This window comes from Leopardus geoffroyi, chromosome C2 (genome assembly GCF_018350155.1).
Source record: "Leopardus geoffroyi isolate Oge1 chromosome C2, O.geoffroyi_Oge1_pat1.0, whole genome shotgun sequence".
Classification (NCBI taxonomy): Eukaryota; Metazoa; Chordata; class Mammalia; order Carnivora; family Felidae; genus Leopardus; species Leopardus geoffroyi.
In genome coordinates this window covers 106,869,314-106,889,928 of record NC_059333.1, presented here as the reverse complement: position 1 = coordinate 106,889,928, position 20,615 = coordinate 106,869,314, and the positions used below count along the sequence as shown (strand labels likewise).

Here is a 20,615-nt window from a genome sequence, read left to right as displayed (position 1 = left end):
AACTGATTTCTGTATATTGATTTTGTATCCTGCGACTTTGCTGAATTCATGTATCAGTTCTAGCAGACTTTCGGTGGAGTCTTTCGGGTTTTTTATGTATAATATCACGTCATCTGCAAAAAGTCAAAACTTAACTTCATTTTTGCCAATTTTGATGCCTTTGATTTCCTTTTGTTGTCGATTGCTGATGCTAGCACTTCGAACACTATGTTAAACAACAGCAGTGAGAGAGAATCCTAAGCAGGCTCAGTGCTATCAGCATGGGGCTCCATCCCACGAGCTATGAAATTGTGTCCTGAGCCAAAATCAAGAATCAGATGCTTTAACCTGCTTAACTGACCAAACCACCCAGACACCCCTTCCTCATGTCATTTTAATTGAGTGTACTTATTCATAAAGAATCCTATACAGATGCTTACTTCACACTGTTAGTTACTAAATCCATAGCTAAAACTAAATCCTTTTCTTTCAGATAGTTTTAAAGAGTATTTGTATTTTATAATGTAAAATATAATCTAAATGAATGTAATAAACTCTACTTATTATAGGTCTAGGTCAAGACCTCGTCCACGTTCTCATAGTCGAAGCAGTGAAAGGTCCAGTCACCGAAGAACTCGTAGTCGGTCTCGGGATAGAGAAAGACGTAAAGGCAGAGATAAGGAGAAAAGAGAAAAAGAGAAGGATAAATGCAAGGACAAGGAATTACACAACATCAAACGTGGGTAAGTTGAAGTAAATCTTAAGCAGTGATGACTCAGTGATTCCATGGCAATATTCAAACTGAAGTTTCATTCTCTGAGGTTTTTCTTAGAAGGATAAAATAGAAGAATACTGTAGATAAAGAAGAAAGGATAAAATCAAAATGGTTATCTCAGATTTTTACTGTTCTTCCTTTGTATTCCTTTTTTCATTTAATACTTACATAACAAGCTTTAGAAGCACAAAATAAATGGCACTATCAAAGCTTAGTATGTCAATAAACGAAAATTTACATAATTCTTTAGGAGAGTTCTATATTCAATTTCCTTATCATGAATATGAATTTAAAATTTAAAGACTAGCTCATGATTAAAAATGTCTATTAATTTATTGTAAAGCTGTTAGGAGAAAAGGGTAAAGGTAAAACAAAGGGAAAGAACCATGTTAATAACCATGTTACTATTGGTTAGGCCTCTTTCAATGTAGAATGGGACTTGGTCACTGTTAAGGTGTGTGTTTATTAGAATGAGTGTATGTGTGTGAGGTCCAGAATTTATTTTTTCCAGAGTTGGTACTAACCAGTTATTCTAGCTTTGTACATTTGGAGGTTAGAATCCATTCATAACTATTTATTAGAAGATCTTAAAATGAAAGAAAATCTTGGTTGATAGTATAAATTTTAGTTTCTTATTTTATTCAAAACTGACATTGGGGTCTTTCATTATATAAAGTAGAACATCTTGGAATTTATCCCCCTTTGTGAGTCTTTCTACGCCCCATGTATATTCACTGTGATACTTGAGTACAAAAATGTTTTTCTTTATGGATCAGTTTTCAGTGTTAAAGAACTTTTCAGGGTCTTGAATGTAGTTCCTTGAGATCTTGATTCTGTGAGGAATTAAGTTTATTAAAGAATGTGGAACTCATCTCATCCTTTTTCACAGTTGTCTGTTAATTTCTTATTTTCAGATTTAGTGATATTATTTAAACCTGCCAGATTCCTTGAAATGATAAATTTGTGGTGGATTTTGGAAGAGGATAACATTATTATGTGACTTTCTTTTTCCTGATCACCTCACAACCATGAATGCACATAGACCAGTTGTGCTCCTGCAAAATTCTAACTTCTGTCTTTTTCTAGTTTTAAGGGTTGTTGAATATTATAGGAGAGGAGATAGGGTTGGATATCTGGCCATAAGGCTAGGAAGGCTGTGTTAGCTGAAGTGGTAGAGTGTAATTAAGATCAGAGAGGATGTGGGAGAAATCTGTTGGTAAAAGGAGAGAGTCAGGAGGATGATAGATGTGGAGGACACAGAATAGGTTTCTAAGACTGGAAGATACTGACTGAGGATGAATAAATTATGTCAGTCAAGGAACTGCTTTGCTCCTTGTTCTTTTTTTGTTTTCCTTTTGGTTTACACTGTAGATAGTACATGGCTATGAGAAGACTGAATATGATTTTTACTACTCATTAAATTTTTGCTTTCCACCTCACCAGAATAATTATACAGTTGTACAAAATTGAAATTACGTAAAGCATTATTTTGGGGGTGTTAAAGGTAAGAAAATTGAGTTAATGGATAAAAAAGGGAGGTTGGGTGCTTTCAGGAAAGATTCTCATATGGTTAACATCAATCTTGAAGATCTGGGTCAGCTAGCTTTACAGGTTAGACTCAGTGTTCATTATGTTCAAAGGACTGAATTCTGGATGATAGATCTACAAGGTAATAATGTTGTATTCATCATTATTTTTTAAATCTCAACAAAGGTAATGAGCAAGGTCAAAGCAAGAGGTGTCAGGGTGCCTGGGTGGCTCAGTCAGTTAAGCATCCAACTGCAGCTCAGGTCATGATCTCGCGGTTCATGAGTTTGAGTCCCGCATCAAGCTCTGCACTGGATTCTCTCTCTGCCCTTCCCCCTTGCTCTCTCTCAAAATAAATAAATAAATGTTAAAAAAAAAAAAAAAGAAAGAAAGAAAACCCACAATAGGTGTCAGTTGAAGGGCTCTGGGAACTGATGTTAAAAAGCTGTGAGTAGCTTGATTCAGTAATTTCCATGGTTTTAGTGGACCATAATATAGAGTGGTGTTATATCGGGATACTTTCTCTCCTGGTCAGTGTTGAGGACACCAAATTCTTACTTTTTGGTATAATCTAAAATCAGAATTTTTTTAGGTCAGTGTACACATTTAATATGGTAGTGTTTATATATGTACAGATGTACCTGCTTCACCTCAGAAATAATTTATCTTTCCTTTTTTTACATGTTTATTTCCTAAACCTGATTTTTTAAGCCATTCAGGGCAGTGAATGTATCTTATCTCTTTTTTATCATTTAGAGTACCTAATGTACATGTTACTTGTTAATAAATATTGATTGGCTTTTGATATATACACTCATTAATTCGTTTGCTTGTTCAGTCAACAATATTTACATGCCTTCTATTTGTCAAGTAGTATGTTGGTAATAGGAACATGATAGTAGGCCAGTCCTACTTGGAGAGTTCATGCAGATGGCAGAATAAGCATAGATAGAAGGGAAGATGTATAAGTAATTACAGTGAAATCAGATGGATGTTTCACTAGGAAGTTATGGAAACATTGTATGAGTTAGGATGCTTTTGGTCATAGTAACAAAACCTCACCGATAGTAGCTTGAACCAAGGACAGCATATTTTTTTGTAAAGGGCTAGATGGCAAATAACTTAGGCTTCTTAGGCCATATGTCTCTTTTGCAACTACTGAAGCGTGTCCTCTTAACACAAAGGCAGCCCATAGATAATGTTAAATGAATGATATGGCTGTATTGCAATAAAAGTTTGCTTACAAAAATGGGCAACTGGCTAGATTTGGCCCACAGGTTGTAGTTTGTCAGCATCTAGCTTAAACCATGAGCACATACCTTGCTAATATAACAAAGAGTTTAGAGGTAAGCAGATCTGGGCCATTTTACCCTTCCAAAAGGCCAGTCTCAGCATCTTGGCTTTCATCCTCAGTCTTGAGGATGAACATTGCAACATTGTGGTTGCAAGATATTTCCATGAACAATAAGCTGGTTGATCCAGACTAGTTAGCATATGAGGGAAGATCTCTCAGAAGAAGTGGTGTTTATACACCAGAGATGTATACACTCATCTCAGAGATGAGAAAGAATATATGTGCAAAATGAACTTCCTGTGAAAGACAGGCAAGTAGGGGTGGGGTGTATGACATGTTTGAGGAACTAAAGTCTAATGAGGCTTAGTTTAGAGTTGAAGAGGAATAATGGTGAGAGATGATTATTGGAGTACCTTATAAGTTATGTTAAGTTTGGAGTTAATTATTTTTTTTAATTTTTTTAATGTCTATTTATTTTTGAGAGAGAGAGAGAGAGAAAGCACAAGTTGGGGAGGGACAGAAAGAGGGGGACAGAGGATCCAAAGCGAGCTCTGTGCTGACAGTAATGAGCCTGATGTGGGGCTCAAACTCATGAACTGCGAGACCATGACCCAAGCCGAAGTCAGACACTCAACTGACTGAACCACCCAGGCGCCCCAAGTCTGAAGTTAATTCTAAAGGTAGTGAGAAGCCAATGAAGTTGCAAGTAGGGTAATGATACGATCAGGTCTATCTGAGGTATGAACAAAAGGCTTTATCTACAGTGGACATAATAAGTGTCTAACCTTAAAACAAATTTTTTTAACGTTTATTTATTTCTTTTGAGAGAGAGAGAGGATGAGTGGGGGAAGGGTAGAGAGAGACAGAGACACAGAATCTGAAGCAGGGTTCGGGCTCTGAGCTGTCAGCCCAATGGGGGCTCGAATCCACAAACCATGAGATCACGACCTGAGCCAAAGTCGGTTGCTTAACCGACTGAGGCACCCAGGCTCCCCTAAGTCTCTAGCATTTTAAATATATTTTCTAAGTATCAGGAATTTTGCTAAGCAATTGACATGCGTTATCTTACTTAGTTTTCAATAATAACCTCATGAAATAGGTACTTTTATTATCCTTCATATAGATGAAAACTTGTGATCACAGAACTAGTAAATGGCAGAGTTAGGCTTCTAATTCAAGTTTACTGACAACAGCAACTTGCCTCTTCAGAGTACATTGTCTTCACTTCTTGGTAATCCATAATCACTGATGATGAGAATATAATGAGATTAAGTAATGCTATAGCTTAAACTGCCCTAGAAAATACCTAAAGAGAACTGAAAGAATTTTCTGTGCCTTATTTTTCTCTGATCAGGTCAGAAATCTGTCATTAGTAAAAGATCGATTCCTTATTTTCTCCCTCCCTCTCTCTTACTTATTTTCCCACAATAGAACATTTCATCTATTTATTTGAATTACATTTAATTATATTTAATAAACACGCAAAATTTCTAGCCCTTAATTAAATTTATTTCTGTGATTATTTTGTTACCTGTCTCTTGCCAAATGATTTCACACACGCTCATGCACACACACACACACACACAAAACCTAGGTGGAGAGAAAGGAAAAAAATTCACAAACCATATAATTAGGACTTCTATATTAGTTCGTTGTGGTTGTGCAACCAGTGACACATATTTAGAGTATACTAAATAACCTAGTTGCTTCTTCACATAAGAGAAAATAACAACTTGCATACTTCTGCTTCTTTATGCATAACAATCTTTGTTTTTATCAATCCAGTTTGAAAATATCAGTTTTATATGAAAATCGATACAACATAGAGCATATGCTTATAGAGTACAAAGTAAGAAGAGTAAGAACAATAATGGTAAAGGATTTTATGATTTTATAATTTTTTAAATTGGGAAAAATAAAAGTAGGAGAGAAAGGAATGCTCAAGAAGGAATTAATGAGCCTAATAATAAGGAAGAGGTCTTTTATTAAACTTTTGAGGAAAAAGATACTGAATTAGATAATTCTAAAAAAAATTTTGTAAATATAGCAGTGAATTAAATATAGTTCTTGGAATTCCTAGGACATTTGAATGACTATATCTTATACTGTTGTAAATGGATCTATTCATTTTATTAATCTACTGAATAAGGAAGGCTGAATAAAACCTGGGAGGGTTCAGGAGTTTATAGGGACTAAAAGGTGTTTTTCCTTATAATATTATGTGAAAGACTAATTTAAGAAAGACACCAACTGAGTCTTGTGTTAGATTTTTTCGAAAAGGTTTAATGATGTTCATTTTTAATGTTTTACGTTTATAAAATTCAGTTTTTAAAGATATTTTATCTTTAAACATTGAGGTAGCTTTTTCTTATTATTATTAGCTTTTGTCCCAAATTTTTAAAACTTAAAATATTAATCATATCATTAAATATTTGTATTTACTTTATGGAGACATGTCTTTGCAATATGAAAACAAATTTTATTGATAATAGTTATTGAGTTGAAATTGGACACTTAACATTATTTTGTTAAGCACACTATTACTGCGAGCTAAAAATCAGAAATACGAAACTTATTATGGCATATCATAATTACAGCTTGATCTGATGATTGTGAACATCGTACACCCCATCTGAGTCTTCTGTGGATTCATATTGTGCGTCCTTTAGCAACATTTTGATCAAACTCCATAAAGTATAGTTGGCTTTTATAGACTTCTGTGAAAAATTTGTTGTGGATACATATGTCACTACCACCAGTGACATTCTCCTATAGATTTTAAATCCTAATGCTATCCTTAAGAGTAGGATTTGGATGGATTGGATTTAAGTCTATTTTTCATCAGGATTTGTTGCCTAGTAAAGTGCTTTCTTAATTTGAGTAATCTAGGATTCATCAGTAACCTGATTAGGTATTCCTGAATGTATTCTCCTTTACGATGTGATACCATGAAAGGTTTTCAGTTATCCTCTTATTGCCTTTTCTGTGGATGGATGAATGGATGGTCTCAGAAATGTGCCCATCAAAACTTCTGGAATATTTTGCTCCAACATTTGAGTTTATACTTCTTTTTCTTTTCTTTCTTTATATAACTTTCTGAAGCTTTGTGCTTTTAAAGAGAGGTAAGTATTTCCTGATCAAGCATACAAAGCCATACCTGAACAACTGAAACGTTCTTTTTGGTGGGTAATGGAAGGGAAATATGTTTAAATAGAATTTCTTATATTGAAGAGTGACTCCCACTAAATCAATTGTCTTTAAATCTCTCTGAAAATAGATTAGAAGCCACTGGGACAGCAGTGAAATCAGCTTCAAATATAGCTTGTATGTTACCTATTTATAAAATCTTTCATTAAAAAGTTTACTATGCAATTTACATTGCTTGTATTGAAACTATTTCTGGTATGTCTTTATAGACTAGAAGTACAGAAAGCATACCAACAGAAGCAACGTATACTTTTTGTTCATAGAAATTACTGTCTTTGAACATGTATTCTGAATTACACACACACACACACACACACACACACACCCCATACATTTAAAAGAATGGTAAGGTATTTAGATTCTGGGAAAGTTAAATTAGCTTGCAGAAATAATAATTTTTACTCATTTTAAATCATTTATATTTTTTCCTTATAGAACAAGGTATTTTGAGCCTTAATTTATTCTTCTGTAAAATGGGGATAATAATATTTAAAAAGCTAGAAGTATTGCAAGCAGTGTATCTAAGAAATCTAGTATTACATAGTAATCACACTTTATAGATATACGTTGGTTATGGCTTTGACCTGGCAATGTTCCAGAGTCTTCAGTTGTAGAGTTTCATGTACTAAGTTTCTGTTGATGAGATTTTTCCTACCTAGTGCTTGGCAGAAGATGTTGGAAGTGATTTGGGAATGCTGGACTCTGAGTTTTGACAGCAGTTACATACTCTTAGAGGCTGTCATATTTTTCCTTACCTCTTATTTCTTTATGCAGCAGGAAGTCATTTATGCTAATTTACCCCTATTTGCATATAGGTTATAGAGTTCTGTGGTGCAGAGCGTGCTTAGAACTCCTTTTAAGTGTCTGTTTGGATCAAAGCAGGGCTGTGTGATAGCTGTTGTCTGACACCAAGCTGTGTGGTGTTGTTTTCATTAAACATTTATCACACTTCGAATGTGACAGCAGGCAACTTTGTGCCAGTATAACATGTTTTCATGCAAAATTTATTGAAAAAGACGAGACTTTGTAAAGAGATCTTGTTGCCTTTCACCAGTGGCGAAGGGTAAATGTTTGGTTCGAAAGAAGCGTATACCTTTAACACATGTCATTGTAACATGCAAAGGAAGCTTCGTACTGTCAATTTTGTTAAGCAAGTAAACAAGTACATTTTTATATAAATGTGTGCACTGGATTTTTCTTCCCTTTTAAATTAATTTTTTTACAATTTCCTTGTGAACTGAATGAATACCTTAACAGTGGCCCTTTATGTTGTTGGGTGTTTTTTACAGCAATAAAACTTACCACCCAATTTCTATTGTGTAGGTTTGCCACTAGGTATTAGTTTTGTTCAACAGAAACAATCTGTAATTTTTTCAAAAAGACGAGGTCAAGAAAGGGAATCTAACATAACAAAAAGAATAATCAGCAAAAGCAGGAGGCAAGGGTTTTAGAAGTTCTCCCCCAAGTCACCACCTTTCTCTTATTCATTATATCAGTACATTTTAATTATCCCAGAGTTTGCCCAATGGGATTCGACTTGAATTATGCCTGATAGAGCATTAAATGACATGAATTGTAGGTTCATTCTTTCTTTTTGTGATTGCCTAGCTGTGAAAAGCCTTGGAATGAGAGAAGGTATTTTTATTTTCCTTTTTCATTCCACGGGAGACTCAGGAATCACAGTTATGCGAAGAAGTGAGAGACTGAAAGTAGCCTCACGCTGGACTTTTTAGTATGTTTCAGCACATGAGCTATAAAAAATTTGGTGAGACCCTTATAAGAGGTATTAGAAAAATTTGTGTTAGCATAAATATTCAAGAATAAAAGGAAGAAAGTAGTGAGTTGTGTGTAATGGAAGGAACTTTGCCTTTGGAACCATATAGAATCCATGCCAACTTCAAATTCTGACTCTGTGCTTTGGAGGTATTAAAGAATAATTTTTTAAAAAGGCAAAATCATGACTTATAAAAATATTTGTAAACATATGCCGGAGGTATTCTGCAACTCATTAATTAATGAGGGAACCATAAAAATGTGACATTAGTTTCAAGGAGAATCCAGAGAGCAGACACATATTTATGCCACCAGGAATATGGGACACAAAATTGTTTCATAGAGTGAAAACTGGCTTTTTCCATATGCTGGGTGGGGGTGCCTGTGTTGATCAGTCGGTTGAGCATCCAGCTCTTGGTTTCAGCTCAGATCACGATCTCATTGTTCATGAGTTTGAGCCCTAGGCCGAGCCCTACATAGAGCCCTGTGGTGACAGTGCCGTGCTGATAGTGCAGAGCCTGCTTGGGATTCTCTCTCTCTGCCCTTCACCCTCTCATGTGCACACATGCGCGCTCTCTCTCTCTCTCTCTCTCTCAAATAAATAAACCTAAAAAAAAAAATCTTCAAAATCTTCACATGCAGGATGGAAATCAGTCATGACTCCACTGGACAAAATTTATTTGCATATCTCTGGAAAATAATCATTTGCATTGCTATCAATTACCTGTAATTTCTGAAATTTAAAAATAGACAAAGAAGGGGCACCTGGGTGGCTCTGTCGGTTAAACGCCAACTTCAGCTCAGGTCATGATCTCACGGTTTGTGAGTTCGAGTCCTGCGTTGGGCTCTGTGCTGACAGCTTGGAGCCTGGAGGCTGCCTCAGATTCTGTGTCTCCTTCTCTCTGCTCCTTCCCCACTCATGTTCTGTCTCTCTCTGTGTCTCAAAAATAAATAAACATTAAAAAAAAAATAAAAATAAATAAAATAAATAAATAAAAATAGACAAAGAAAAGCAGAAAGGCAGAGATAACTCAGAAAGGCACCCTGGACAAGATACCAAGTAATTTTTAACCATCTCAAGTCATTTAAAGTTTTTTCCCTGACGAGGCAAGTTATTCCCTTTAAGCCTTAAATTTATACTTCCGTAAAATGAGGATTATGATCATGAAAAGCTGTAAATATTAGAAGCAGTGGGTGTTAAGAAGGCTGGTACTATGGAGTAGGATCTCAATAAATGGTATGTTTTATTAACAACACAAACTTACTTACTGATACTTATGATTACTGGTTTCTCAGTTACCACTTTTTTCTTACTTATATGTCTTTTGAAAGGCTATTTTCTCAGCCTTTCTCTTTTTCCTCTTTTTTTCCCTCCATGTCTTTTGCCAGTTCCATTCAATTTTTTTGGGCTCACTTTATTTATTTTTTTTTTTTCAACGTTTATTTATTTTTGGGACGGAGAGAGACAGAGCATGAATGGGGGAGGGGCAGAGAGAGAGGGAGACACAGAATCGGAAACAGGCTCCAGGCTCTGAGCCATCAGCCCAGAGCCTGATGCGGGGCTCGAACTCACGGACCGCGAGATCGTGACCTGGCTGAAATCGGACGCTTAACCGACTGCGCCACCCAGGCGCCCCTGGGCTCACTTTAGATGTCAGTTCCTTCATGAAGTATTCTCTGCTTCTCATGAGGGTCAGAATAGCCCTGCAGTTAGCACTCATAGTCTATACCTAATCTGAATAAAGAGCTTTTAATTTTGTAATTAAAAGTTTTGTAAATTGCCAGATTGTATGTATCTTTGTCTATCTTATTCAACACTGTATTTACTTGGATCATAGTAAGTATGGAAATATTTGTAGAGATGGTTTTAGATGTTGTTTCTAGGTAGTAAATCTAGCTTTTAAGCATTTAAAAATGATAAAATTTAATTTTTGATATCATAAAAATAAGAAAATACTCCATGCCTGGTTTAATTGTGAGTGTGTACCCATACATATATACATCACCTCCTTTAAAGTCTTCAGACAACATTTTTTACCAAGTGTACATAACTTCCATTATCTTTTTCTGTACTTTAAATGTTATCAGTCATATTATGGTTAATAACATTTAGCATCAGTTGCTTAAAAAACTGAATATCACTTCTAGAATTTATATTTTGAATACTGATTAAAATTCCATTTCTCATTGATGACTCTTCATGCCTCATCTAATTTATTTCAGGATCTTAATTGGTATCATCTACCCTGTTGATTTGGTACATGGTTAAAGGGCAAATGACTAGACTTAAGTATACAATTTCATAGAGATCTTTTACTGAAGGCTTTGGTATTTGCCTTCAGTTTGGCTATGTATGGCTTTGTAAGCTAAAAAAATCTGCACTATTGTTAGAGAAATGCAGAGGGAATAAACTTGGAGTTTTATCCAAGTCTTTTCTTCCTAAAAACAAGCGGTTCTCCTAAAAGCTATGCTGTTGATTGTAAGTACTCATTGTAGTTCTAATTTATACCTCATTGTAAAGCACCTTGAGTATCCCAAATATGAATGATAGTAATCCAAATAGAAGCAATCTGTTCAATATGTATATTTTTTAAATCTAGTTTATTCAATTCTCATAGGCTTTCTTCCCAGTCTAGTGAGCATTGGAGTGGCATCTCCAAAATAGAACAGATTGGTAGAAGCCATAATATATGCTTGACATATTAGATAAGTATTGGTCAGCAGAAGTTTAACTTCCTTTGATTAAACAGCAAAGATTGGGAAATAGATATGTGCATGATGATTTATTTGTATATCCTAATGTGATATTTTAGGACAATTTTTAAAAGGCTGGCTTAACTGTTCTTAATATCCTAGTAAGTGGAGTATGTATACTTAGATGATAGGAATAACATATGTCTTTTTGGATGATGTAGTTATGGGGTGCCCTTTTCCACTAAAGCAGAGTAAGTTGTAATACATTCCATTCACGTAAGTGTTGTTAACATGGCTTAGATTTCAAGACATTGAAGGTATATACCAAAATAAAAACTCCAGATGGTGTCATTGGGGTTAATGTTTTCATTTAGTGCTAAGGATATTGTCCTTGGTTTTTGAGATTGCATATAATTACAGAAAGATTGGAATGAATCTCAGAGATTGGACCTTGTGGGTATAAACACAAAGCACTTTTTAAATGCTGTTACATATGTGACGATCACTAACACAGCAAGCGCAGTTAGGGAAATACAACAATGAAGGCTGCTGTTTTAATTCTTTCTGAATTTTTGTAGGAGATTTTGAAATTGCAGCCTTTAGCCCCTGTGGATATCCCAGCCTGTGGCAGGCCACCTGGAAGTAGATCATGAAATCAGTTTGGTTGTAATGTTGGAGTCTTAGCTTCTTTTTCTTGAGAAAGATAAAGGAGGTCATTCTACATTAGAAAAAGAAACTGTTAAATGTTGAATTTTGAGAAGTAATGTGTATTTGGAATAAGGCTGAGTTACAACTTATATTATGACTACTTAGAAGTTAAATCCATTCAACCAAAAGAATGAAAGATACGAGTAGAAGAACAATGTTTTCATCTTTCAAAGCTGTCTAGACAAATAAGAGTAGTGCTTTTGTGTAAACACACATACACAATCACTCAAATTGATAAGTAATTATTTGATTATTTATTCTTTAAATGAAGATCTTTAAATGTCATCCATCAATCAGTAGTGTTAGGTCCAGTAAATTTGCATCTGCAAAGTTAATTTGAAAAATTATCATGGCTTAACCTAAGCCCAAGAAATTACACTGAAGTTATATCACAAGATGTGTGCTTCAGAAGTTGAAGCAATATCTGACTTAAATATTTACCATTGATAACTGTTTTTAGAAATTTTCAGATATGTCTTTTTTCTATATTAGGTTTTTCTTTATGTCAGATTTATTGAGATATAATTTATTGAGATATAATTATATTGAGATATAATATAATCTACTTCTTAGATATGTAGGTCTGTGAGTTTTGACAGTCATATGACAGTTATACAGTCATCTAACTTTCATCACAATCAAGGTATAGACACAAAATCAATATACAGAAATCCATTACATTTCTATACACTAATAAGGACATAGCAGAAAGAGAAATTAAGAAAACAATCCCATTTATAATTGTATCAAAAATAATAAAATTCTTGGGGCGCCTGGGTGGCGCAGTCGGTTGAGCGTCCGACTTCAGCCAGGTCACGATCTCGCGGTCCGTGAGTTCGAGCCCCGCGTCGGGCTCTGGGCTGATGGCTCAGAGCCTGGAGCCTGTTTCTGATTCTGTGTCTCCCTCTCTCTCTGCCCCTCCCCCGTTCATGCTGTGTCTCTCTCTGTCCCAAAAATAAATAAACGTTGAAAAAAAAAAATTAAAAAAAAAAAATAATAATAAAATTCCTAGGAATAAACTCAGCCAGGGAGGTGAGACCTGTGGTTTGGAAACTATAAAAGCTGAAGAAAGAAATTGAAGGGCTCCTGGGTGGCTCAGTCGGTTAAGCGGCCAACTTCAGCTCAGTTCATGATCTCACAGTTCATGAGTTCAAGTCCCTCATTGGGCTCGGTGCTGACAGCCTGGAGCCTGCTTCAGATTCTGTGTCTCCCTCTCTCTCTGCCCCTCCCCAGCTTGCACTGTCTCTGTCTCTCTCAAAAATAAATAAACATTTTAAACAATAATAAAAAAAAAAGAAATTGAAGATGACACAAAGAAATGGAAAGGTATTCCATGCTCCTGGATTATAAGAACACATTTTGTTAAAACATCCATACTACCCAAAGCAATCTACAGACTTAATGCAATCCCTCGCAAAATACCAGCAGCATTTTTCACAGAACTAGAAGAAACAGTTCTAAAATGTGTATGGAACCAGAGAAGATCCTGAATAGCCAAAGCAATCTTGAAAATGAGAAACAAAATTAGAGGTATCCCAATCCCAGATTTCAGGCAATACTACAAAGTTGTAGTCATCAGAAAAGTATGATACTCACACAAAAGTAGACACATAAATCAATGGAACAGGGTAGAAAGCATATAAACAAACCCACAATTATATGGTCTATTAATCTTTGACAGTGGAAGCAAGAGTATGCAATGGAAAAAGGTCTTTTTAACAGATGGTGTTGGGAAAACTGGACAGCTATATGCAAAAGAATGTAACGGGACCACTTTCTTGGTCCATACACAATAATAAACTCAGAATGGATTAAGGACCAAAATGTGAGACATGACACCATAGAAATCCTAGAAGAGAGCACAGACAGTAATTTCTCTGACATTGGATGTAACAACATCTTTCTTGATGTGTCTTCTGAGGCAAGGGAAACGAAAGCAAAAATAAACTATTGGCAGTACAACAAAATAAAGCTTCTGCACAACAAAGGAAACAAACAACAAGACAAAAAGATCTACTGAATGGAGAAGATATTTGCAAGTGACATATCTATTAAAAAATTAGGATCCGAAATATATGAAGAACTTATACAACTCAACACTAAAAAAACAAATCTCCCAATTACAAATGGGCAGATGACGTGAACGGACATTCCTCCAAAGAAGATAATACAGATCACCAACAGACACATGAAAAGGTGCTCAACATCACTGATCATCAGGGAAATATGAATCAAAACTACAATGAGATATCACCTCATATCTGTCAGAATGTTTAAAATAAAAAACAGGGGGCATGTGGGTGGCTCAGTTGGTTACGTAAAATAAAAAACAGGGGGCACGTAGGTGTCTGACTTTTGATTCCAGTTCAGGTCATGATCTCATGGTTCATAATTTTGAGCCCTATGTCAGGCTCTGTGCTGACATTGCAGAGCCTGCTTGGGATTCTGTCTCTCTCCCTCTCTCTCTGCCCCTCCCTCATGCATGTGTGCTCTCTCTGTCTCTCAAAAATAAATAGATGAACTTAAAAAAAATAAAAAACACAAATAACATAGGTTGACAGGATGTGGAGATAGGGAACTCTTGTGGACTGTTGGTAGAAATGCAAACTGGTGCAGCCACTGTAGAAGACAGTATAGAGGTCCTTCAAAAAATTAAAAATAGAAAAACCCTGGAATCCAGTAATTGCACTACTGGGTATTTACCCAAAGAAAATAAAAACACTAGCTCAGAAGGATACATGCACTCCTGTGTTAATTGTAGCATTATTTACAATAGCCAAATTATTGAAGTAGCCCAAGTGTCCATCGGTAGATGAATAAAGAAGTGGTATATATACACAATGGAATATTATTTAACCATTAAAAAGAATGGAGTTTTATTCTTTGCAAGAGCTGGAAAATATAATGGTATTTATATAAAATAGTGAGAGAAGTAGGTCAGAGAAAGACAAATACCATATGATTTCATTCATGTGGAATTTACAAAACAAAACAAAGGAAAAAATAGACAAACCAAAGAAGAAACTCTTAACTATAGTCAACAAACAGGTGGTTACTGGCAGGTGGGGGTGGGGAAATGGGTGAGATATTCAAAGGGAATTAAGAGTTCACTTATCTTAATGAGCACTGAGTAATGTATGGAATTGTTGAATCACTATATTATATACCTGAAACTAATATAACAAACACTCTATGTTAACAGGTAACATACTGGAACTGGAATTAAAAGAAAATACCTTTATATAAGTGGACCCATTAGTTCAAATCCATGTTGTTTAAAGCTCAACTGTAATTGTATATTATCTGGCAATATAAATAGAATGATGTCGGGGCGCCTGGGTGGCTCAGTCGGTTAAGCGTCCGACTTCAGCTCAGGTCACGATCTTGCGGTCCGTGAGTTCGAGCCCCGCATCGGGCTCTGGGCTGACAGCTCAGAGCCTGGAGCCTGCTTCCGATTCTGTGTCTCCCTCTCTCTCTGCCCCTCCCCCGTTCATGCTCTGTCTCTCTCTGTCTCAAAAATAAATAAACGTTAAAAAGATTTAAAAATAAATAAAAATAAAAATAAAAAGAATGAAGTACTAATAATAAATGCTACAGCATGGATAAACGTAGAGGTGATTAACACACAACATGAATACAGTATAAACCAGTGAATTGGACACTTGAAAACAGTGAACTTACAAAGCTGTTATTTAGAAGAAAAGTCTTGAACTGTAATTTTGGGTTTGTCTATTTTTCCATTCAGTTTTTGCTTGTGTATTTTTGAGGGTTTTTTTGTTGGTGGTGTATATACATTTAAGATTGTTAAATCTTTTTGGTGAATTGACTCTTTCATCATTGTATAATGTCCCTCTTTGTTTGCAGCTATTTTATTGCTATACAGTGAACATTGTCTAATATTAATACAGCCAAGCCAGATATCTTTTGATCAGTGTTTGCGTTTGCATGCTTTTCTTTTTTCTATTTTTGCCATTCTCGTGTCATTATCTTTGAAAAGAGTTTCTTTCAGAGAAATGGAATTTTTTTTCCTGGTCCTGACGAGGTTTGTTTGTTTGTTTGTTTGTTTTTGTAAGTATAATTGAGATACAACATTATGTTACCTTCAGCAAGACGGTATTATTGACTATAGTCCCCATGCTGTACATTATATCCCCATGACTTACTTATTTTATAAGTGGAGGTTTGTACCTCTTGATCTTTACTCTTTTTGCCCATTTCCAACCTCCCTTCCCTCTGGTAACCCAATCTGTTCTCTGTATCAATAAGCTTTGTTTTGTTTGTTTATTTTGCTTTTTAGATTCCAGATATAAGTGAAATCATATTATTTCTTTCTATATTTATCTTTCTGTATTTATCTATATTTATATTTATATTTCTTTCTATATTTATCTTCCTCTGAGTTATTTTACTTAGTATAATATTCCCAAGATCCACCCATGTTGTCATAAATGGCAAGATTTCATTCTTTTTTAAAGCTGAGTAGTATTCACTATATACACACACAGACACATAGACACACACATGTTTTATCTATTTATCCATTAATGGACATTTAGATTTTCTCCATATGTTGGCCATTGTAAGTGACGTAATGAACATAGGATGTATATATCTATTTGAATTACTGTCTTTGTTTTCTTGTGAAAAATATGCAGATGTGAAATTGCTGGATTTTATGGTGGTTCTATTTTTAATATTTTGAGGAACCTCTGCACTGTTTACTGGCTACATCATCTTACATTCTCACCAGGATTGCACAAGCATTCCCTTTTATCCACATCCTCACCAACCCTTGTTATTTCTTGTCCTTGTTCAATAGGCATTTTGATAGTTGGGAGGTGATATCTCATTGTGGTTTTGACTTGCATTTCCCTGATAATGAGCAATAATTGAGCATGTCTTCATGTGCATGTTGGCCATCATTTGTCGTCTTTGGAAAAATATCTACTGAATCCCCAGCCAGTTTTTCCGATCAGATTTTTTTTATTGAGTTGTATGAATTCTTTGTATATTTTGATATTAAACCCTTATTGAATATGTGTATCTTCTCCCATTCAGTAGGTTGCCTTTTTATTTTTGTCAGTGATTTTCTTTGCTGTGCATATGTAGTTCCATTTGTTTGTTGCTGCTTTTCTTGCCATTGCTTCTTGAGTCAAATACAAAAAGATAAAGTCAAAGAGTTTCCCACCATTTACATTTTCTTCTAGGAATTTTATGATTTTAAGTCTTATGTTCAAGTCTTTATTTCATTTTGAGTTAATTTTAGTGTGTGGTATAAGATAGTGGTCCAGTTTCATTGTTTTGCATGTGGCTGTCCAGTTTTTCCAGTACCATTTGTTGAAGGGACTGTCTTTTCCACGTTGAGTATTCTTGCTTCCTTAGTTGTAAATTCATTGACCAAACGCGTGGGTTTGTTTATGGGCTTTCTATTCTGTTCCACTGATACATGTTTATATTTTTGTGCCAATACCATATTCTTTTAATTACTGTAGCTTTGTAGTATAGTTTGAAATCAGGTTGCATGATGCTTTCAGTTTTGTTCTTCTTTCTCAGGATTGATTTGGCTCTTGGGATCTTTTGTGATTTCATACACATTTTAGGATTGTTTGTTCTATTTCTGTGGAATATGTCATTGGAATTTTGATAAGGATTGCATTGAATCTATACATTACTTTGTGTAATATGTACCTTTTAACAATATTAATTCTTCCAATTCATTAAGCACAGAATATCTTTCCATTTGTTTGAATTTTTTTATCATTGTCTTATGGTTTTCTGTATATAAGTCATTTTCTCTTTGGTTAAATTTATTACTAGGTTTTGTTTTTGATGCAGTTGTTAAGGAGATTGTTTTCTTAATTTCTCTTTGTGATAGTTCGTTGTTAGTGAATGTTGTGAATAAAAACACAGCAGATTTTTCCATATTGATTTTGTACTTTTGTACCCTGCAACTTTAAAGTATTTATTAGTTCTAACAGCTTTTTGGTGGAGTCCTTAAAGTTTTTTTTACATCATGTTGTTTAAAAAAAAAATCTTTTTTTTTTTTTTTCAACGTTTATTTATTTTTGGGACAGAGAGAGACAGAGCATGAACGGGGGAGGGGCAGAGAGAGAGGGAGACACAGAATCGGAAACAGGCTCCAGGCTCCGAGCCATCAGCCCAGAGCCCGACGCGGGGCTCGAACTCACGGACCGTGAGATCGTGACCTGGCTGAAATCGGACGCTTAACCGACTGTGCCACCCAGGCGCCCCCATCATGTTGTTTAGAAACAGTGACAGTTTTACTTCCCTTCCAATTTGGATGCCATTTATTTCTTTTTCCTGCCTAATTGCTAGGATTTCCAACACCATATTAAATAAGGGGCATCCTGATCTTGTTCCTAACCATAAAGGACAAGTTTTCAGCATTTCTCCATTGGATGGGATGTTAGCTGTGGGGTTATCATATATGACCTTTATAAGTTGTAGTAGTCTGTTCTATCTCTACCCACTTTGTTGGGCATTTTTATCAGAAATGGATGTTGAATTGTGTCAAATGCTGTTTCCACAACTGTTGAGATGATCAGGTGATCTTATCTTTAATTTTATCAATATATTTGTATAACAGTGATTTGCAGATGGTGAACCATCCTTGCATTTCTGGAATAAATTCCACTTGATCAAGGTGTATGATCCTTTTAATGTATTGTTTAATTGAATTTGCTAATATTTTGGGGCGCCTGGGTGGCGCAGTCGGTTAAGCGTCCGACTTCAGCCAGGTCACGATCTCGCGGTCCGTGAGTTCGAGCCCCGCGTCAGGCTCTGGGCTGATGGCTCAGAGCCTGGAGCCTGTTTCCGATTCTGTGTCTCCCTCTCTCTCTGCCCCTCCCCCGTTCATGCTCTGTCTCTCTCTGTCCCCAAAATAAATAAACGTTGAAAAAAAAAATTAAAAAAAAAATAAAATGAACTTGCTAATATTTTGTTGATGATTTTTGCATCTGTGTTCATCAGGGATTGGCCTGTAATTTTCTTTCTTATGGTGTCTTTGGTATCACATTAATGTTAGCCTTACAGAATGAGTTTGGAAATATTCCCTCCTCTTCAATTTTTTGGAAAAGTTTGAGAAGGATAGGTGTTAAAATTTTCTTTGAATGTTTAGTAGAATTTACCTGTGAATTTGTCTTGTCCTGAACTTTTGTTGTTGGAAGTATTTTGATTAAACATTCAGTCTTTTTACTAGTAATCAGCCTGTTCTTATTTTTTATTTCTTCATGAGTCAGTCTTAGAAGAATGTGTTTTTCTAGGAGTTTATCCATTTCTTCTAGACTTTCCATTTCATTGGTATATAATTATTTGTAATAATCTCTCATGAGTTTTTGTATTTCCTTGGTATCAGTTGTAACTTCTTTTTCAATTCTGGTTCTATTTATTTGTGCTCTCTTTTTTTTCTTAGTATTGGTAGTGGTTTTTTGATTTTGCTCTTAGTTTCATTGATCTTTTATATTGTCTTTTTAGTCTCTATCTCATTTATTTCCAATTTGATCTTTATTATTTCTTTCCTTCTACTTATTTTGTATGTCTTTTTCTAGTTCCTTTAGATGTGGTTAGATTGTTTAGTTGAGATTTTTCTTGTTTCTTGAGGCAGGCCTGTATGGATTTTTAAAAAATTCATTCTGACAGTTACTCTCTTTTATTTGGCACATTTGACTTACTAAACTTAACTATTTTATAAGTTATGACTTAATTATGTGTGGTTCCAAATGGGTCTATTTCTATTGCTTTTGAGGGCAATTTGGGATTATCATAATTTATTCTCAGCCATTGAGTTGCTAACTCTTAAATGCCATCAAAGAAGCCATAAATATTTTTAAAGATTTCTATCCATTGTACTATTTCTCAGAGAAAGGGTTGATCTGGATTTGTTTAGTCTGCCATAATTAGAATCTGAGTTTTCATCTTATTTTATTACTTCTGATATACCTCAGTGTGAGGAGATCAGTTTGTTATCTTTTGTACTTTGTATTCTCCCTTACAAATAATTGTTCTTTCACCCATTAGTTCAAATAGAGTAAGTTAAAATATATTTCTGTGAGGCTTGTGCCATTTATCATGAAGCATTCTTTACCTTTCTTTTGATGCCAAATATTTCCTGGATAGTATTCCTCTTTCACTGAAGACTGGCATCTGGCTTAATGTTGTCTTGTCCTTGAACCAATTATCTAAGTCTTTAGTAGGCTAGAGCTCTTCTTGAAACTTCAGATACATATGTATAAGTACATGTTGGACAGGTCCAGAACCTTAAATCCAGCACATCTAAAACTAATCTCATGAACCCACCCAGAGTTTTTCCACATCAATTTAAAAAAGTGGTATAACAATTAAAAATATTTCCATGGGGTTATGCTTTTGATGATGTCCAAGTAACTGCTTTCAGATCATTCATCCCATAGATAAGAACTATACAGTTACTGAGTATACAATTTTTACATGGTTCTTTGGAGATAAAGGTTACCACATTTTCTCAACCCAGAATTCGAGCATGTGATTAGACAGACTTGTATATACGTACAGGGTTACTAGATTATAAATTAGTAATGAGTACTTCTTTTCTCTGAAAAAATCCATGATGTTTCATCTTGGTTGATATAGTGGATATTATAATACACTGGTAAGTGTGGG

The 20,615-nt window shown here is 35.0% G+C and overlaps 1 protein-coding gene across 1 annotated transcript in view; it reads left to right on the top strand.

The window, feature by feature from the left end:
- Positions 1 to 20,615, top strand: part of LOC123611328 (serine/Arginine-related protein 53) — a 250,972-nt gene that overhangs the window by 113,781 nt on the left and 116,576 nt on the right. Inside the window, exon 4 of the mRNA XM_045503151.1 lies at positions 549 to 722. Coding sequence (XP_045359107.1) covers positions 549 to 722 — 174 coding nt within the window. The remainder of the gene's footprint in view (positions 1 to 548; positions 723 to 20,615) is intronic.